This window comes from Corvus cornix, chromosome 3 (genome assembly GCF_000738735.6).
Source record: "Corvus cornix cornix isolate S_Up_H32 chromosome 3, ASM73873v5, whole genome shotgun sequence".
Lineage (NCBI taxonomy): Eukaryota > Metazoa > Chordata > Aves > Passeriformes > Corvidae > Corvus > Corvus cornix.
In genome coordinates, this window is record NC_047056.1 from 57635193 (window position 1) to 57640244 (window position 5052).

The 5052-nt window shown below is 42.8% G+C and overlaps 1 protein-coding gene across 1 annotated transcript in view; it reads left to right on the forward strand.

The window, feature by feature from the left end:
- SLC22A3 (solute carrier family 22 member 3) overlaps positions 1-5045 on the forward strand; it is a 30069-nt gene extending 25024 nt beyond the window's left edge. The window contains exon 11 of the mRNA XM_010401221.4: positions 651-5045. Within this exon, the coding sequence (XP_010399523.1) occupies positions 651-708 (58 nt within the window). The 3' untranslated portion in view covers positions 709-5045. The remainder of the gene's footprint in view (positions 1-650) is intronic.
- Positions 5046-5052: the final 7 nt, after the last annotated feature.

Below are 5052 nucleotides of genomic sequence, written 5' to 3' on the forward strand. Positions count from 1 at the left end.
CATTGACATTCTCCAGTGTCAAAGTAAATTTCCTAGTTAGGCTGATGCTATGAGTAGGTGGTATTTTCCTCAACAGAAACCTGAACTTCACAGTATCACTAAGGAAGGCTGTTAAAAAAAGTCTGGTGATAAAATCTGTATTTTTCTCATAGGGACACAAGTTTTCCTATGCATCTCTGGAAGCAGAAAGCAATAGTGTGCAAGAGAGGTGCTGCAAAGCATAGCCTGCAACTCTCTGCTTGAGAAAACCAGCCCCTTACCTCAGTCAAAGCATCCTGTGAAGAACGGTCCCTTATCACAAATGCAATTCCACAATTTATGAAGTCATTTAAAGGTCACATATGAGATGGATTTATAGGTGAAAAGTTGTAGGCACAGCTTTCCTGCTCCTGGCACACAGCAAGCCAGACTCTTCACTGCCCTGCAGATATGAGGGGAATATTTACACCTTGGCTAAATAATTTGAGGATCTAGTGCTATATATTAAGGTTTCAAGGAGAGGCTTTGGATATTATTAAGAACTTTTGCCTGATTCAATGTACAAAATAAAGAAGGAGGAATGTATCAGTACTGCAGCTTGGACTACAACTTGAACTATGTGTTTTCCTGATTTTTCACACTTATATCCCTCTCCCCTTCTGTTTCAACAGTCATTTTGGAAAATGTGGCAAGAAACGGAAACACCGGGACACCAACTCTTACATTTGATTTTTGAAGGACAGCACTGAGCTAAGAACTTTGTTCCCATAATGGGAATTTGTTCGACACCTGCCACCACTGCAGAATATGGATTAAACTTCATGTTCTTCTTCTAAGCACAAGGACACTTAATACAAGTAGTGTATTTTTCTATGAATATGGAATAAATTCTTTTTTTTTTTCTGAGTAAACTGTTTGCAAGAAGGCACTGTGGTTCTTCAGAGAGAACAAACAGCTTTAAAAAGATGCACTGTCCAGCTCAGTGCCCTTGTATTTATTTCTTTATCTGAGACATTTGTTTATTGTTTTGTTAGGATTTCTGTTTGGGTGGGAAGAGTTTAAACAGTACTGCTTGTTTAAGATTTAGATGACCTTGAGGAGGAGAGGATGACTATTTCAACCTGACCTCCTTTGCCCCTAAAGAATTTGGACAAATAGAAGACATGATAGCTCAGAAAGGAGGGTACTGATCAGGGTGATCAGACCTTTCCCTGGTTGGGAAGGCTGGGAATCAGCAGTGTGCATCAGGAGAACTTCTCTATGGTCTGATTGTCATCCATAGGGACCCTTTTCAACAAAAGCCCTGCTTCCCTCCTTGTTCAAGGGCTTTCTGAAATGCAGCAGCAGTCCTCCTCGCCTTTCCAGGGCTTTATGTAGGGTCATACCCTGCAGAGGGCATTAGCTCTGTGGGACAGACTGTCCTGCTGCCCACTAGTGCCTTTCCCAGACACAGCTGGGGTTCATGTGACACCCCTCATATCTCCAAGGGAAGGGATTCTCCCTGCTCTCCTCTTTTAAATGCTTTTCCAAACACCTCTCTCAAGAGCATGCTGATTTTTTCCTTTGCAAATCATGCTCTCTGCCCATCCCTACAAACCAAATTCCTTTACCCTACCACTGCCAAGGTGACCTGCAATTTCTGTCTTCTGTTCATTATCACTATTTGCCATCTTTCTGTCCTGGGGATAATTTTTTTGGGCTGTTGACAGAGATGTTAAGCTGTCTTGGGCAGGGCTGAGACAGGAGCTTTGGTTATGGAGGGAAGTGTTAACTGGTCCTTTGAAGACGATGTAACAGAGTAACTCTCTGGCTCTGCAAGCGGATTCCAGGGACAGACTGCTTTTCCTTTCTCCTGTATGACCTTCATCAAGAATGGTGTCCTGGCCACTGGCTGGTGAACAATACACTCCTTACAGGGAAGGACTTGAAAAGATGTGGCATTCAAAAGGTATCCTGTTACCAACAGAGAAATAAATAAACAAAAGAAAGTCAGTGAGCAGTGGTTAAGGGCCTTATAAGCTCAGAAAAAAATGTATTTAGCCTAAGCAAATATAGGACTGAGTTTGGAAGGTTCGTACCACAAATGAGTAGCACTATAGTACAGTCAGTGAAACTCAATGACCACTGCTCCAGTCTTACAATCCTAAGAGCACACAAGGATTTCCTATGGTAAGGAATATACTGTAATTTTCGACAGTTCCCAACTCTCCCTGCCTTTACCCAGCAACTGCCCTTATCAGCAGCCCTTCTGGAGGAAAACAGGACCTTTAATAATAATCCCAGCCTAATGTTTGCACACTTTAGGCAGTTAGTGATAAAGGCCTGTCTTTCAAGGCTGTTTCTAACTTACTCTGAGGCATGGTAAAGGTCAAAGGTATGCTTAGCAAAAGTCAGTAATGACTTAGAGATATGAAACTAAATGAACATCTCACAATGTATCCAGCTAATCTAGAAGACAACCCAAGACTGGAGCTACTGATACAGGGAGAAAACTTCTCCTACACCCTATAGATAGCTGAAGACAATAGCCCAAGGCTGGCTGGTAGAGACCAGCCCTGAACTGGAAGCTTTGGGCTGGCACTGGCCAGATGCTGTGTCTCAGTGCAGGGTGGAAAGTGCAGGCACCCAGCCACAAAACTCAGCCCAGCCAACCCCTACTGAAGGCACCATGGAGAACCAGGTGAAGTAATCACATGTGATGCTGGATGAGCTGAACCACTCTCTTCCATTTAGTGTTTCTTCTTTGTGACTTCTTTTTTTTTAAATCAGTGTCTTAAACACTTAAGCAGTTTGAGAAGGACTGCAGAGATCTTTTAAAGCTTCGACTTTCCAAATAAATGTGATTAATATTTGCCAGTTTCTTCTGTTTGTGGACAACTAAAACATGTTGAGAAGTGAGAGATGCAAAGACTTGTTTCTGCCTTTGAGATTATGCTTTGTTTTGCATAGCGTTATGTGTTGCTCAAAAGATAATATAAGTGATAAATTTTGATAGGTGAAGTGGCTAGGGGCAGTGTCAGAATGTTTAATATATTTATTTCTTAAAAATTAATTTTGTAAAGGACAGCAGAAAAAAGCCTGTGCGTATGTTTTGACTTCTAATCTAGTAGCAGTTAGCAACTTCAGGTGGTGTTTGTATTTGATAATTGCTCTTGTGCTAACTCTTATCCCTAACAGGGATTTTGTAAACTGAAAAATCCTCCCATCTCTGTGAGACTTTGCGCTGCCTCATGAAGGTGCAGTGGGTATGTAACGTGGGGTATGGCCAGCGGTTTGGTGACAGTGGGGTTCCACTCCTGTGGGCGAGAGAGGACAGATGAGGTGGTGGAACCAGATGAAGAGCTTCAGTGAAGGAGAACCCCAAGGAAAACCAGCTGCACGGAGGTGATGCACGTGGGCATGCAGACCACAGGACAGGCTGTTTGTTTAAAAAAAGTTATTCTAAATTCATGTGTGCCTCAAAGCGCTTAATACTTACAGGGATGTCCTACAAGCTTCTCAGGAGGCACAGCAGTGTTTTCCTAAGGTGCATGTGTTGACAGCAAAATGGCTGTTGTGACCCAGCTCACTCAGTGAGAGGCAACTCTTCAAGGAGGGCCCTAACTCTGTCAGCTATAGCTGTCCTGCATGTGTATCCTCCAGAGGCTCAGTGAGAGATCTGAGGTACACAAGAGACAAAGGGTCACCACACCATCACCAAAGGCACACGAACAATGTGAGCTCAGAAACACAGCTGTGTTCTTCCTGCCAGCAAAGAGGTTTCTTGGACCAACAAGCAGGGGGAAGTGCTATTTTGGGTCAAATGTGCCACTGCCACCAAATGTGCTGAGTTACTTCACCCAGACTGTGCAAATGTTTGCTGCAGAAAGTGGCAATTTTTATTGCCGCTGACAGTCTGGCAGAAGGAAAAGATCACAATTGGCACTTTTTAAAGGGTTGTGAGGTGGGACTTTTGTGGCAACTCACGCATGTCCAGGCACTTCTTACCATTTTGGCAAGGAGAGCAGGCCAATGGTTTCTCTGTCTACAAGCCAGGTATTAACCATGCATTCAAGAGTTCACATCTGAAGAGCTTAACAAATCACAGACCAAGCTGCAACACAGAATTTCTGTTGCCAGGGAAGTATTGTACAAATCTCTTGGCTGGCTTAATGATCAAAGTGGATATATATGGAAAATATGCAGGAGGGTATTTGTGTTCAGTGAATCCCTCTGACCAGACAGGGGGGTGGGATGTGCTTTATCAGAGCTACTCCTGCTCAGGGAGGCACTGCCCTGAGATGATTGCATCTCCCAGAATCAGACTCCAGGTGTAGAAACTTCAAAAATCACCCTGCCACCTAACTATGCTTTATAATTCTCATCTCCCTTTAAGGCAATGTGAGAAAACACCAAACCAAACCAAAACTCCTAGGATACAAAACATCCCTTCTGTATGTACAGGCATACAAAAACATAAACACAATTTAAAAATGATGCACAGTTTGGCTTGTCTGGGAGTGCACCTCTCCAGTGCGTAAAATGGACAAGACAAATCCCACCTCAGGAGGGGATTACTGTTACTTGGAGTAGACTCAGCACATTCTGGGGATGCAGGAAGGATGCTACACAGAGCTGGGGGTCCCCAGATGCCTGTGGGGAGCTCCCTGGTTTATACGCAAGAGAGTCGGGATGTGAGCAGGAGTTCATAGTCAGCAATTGTTTCACCTTGGCAAGCAGGAGTCAAGCTTTTCCTGGAAAGCATTTCAAAAGGTTTAAGCTTTCACTTCCTATAACCACATGTGTACATAATCTTCTTTTAGAGAAGAAAAATGTACATCTTACAGTTACGTAGTCAGATAATGCTATAAAAAGAAATAAATGGGTACTGTGGACAACTAAATTTTATAATATGTAAATGCATTGTCACTACTTGTGGTAATCATTGATAGCTATTTTCCTTTCTTGCTAGGGACTAACTTCAGCGTCAGGCTGTTTTTTATTCACTGTTTTATATCTTTGATGCAACATTTATACTTTTGCTAACACATGTATTTCCATGACAATAAAAAATACAAAAACACAAACCAAACG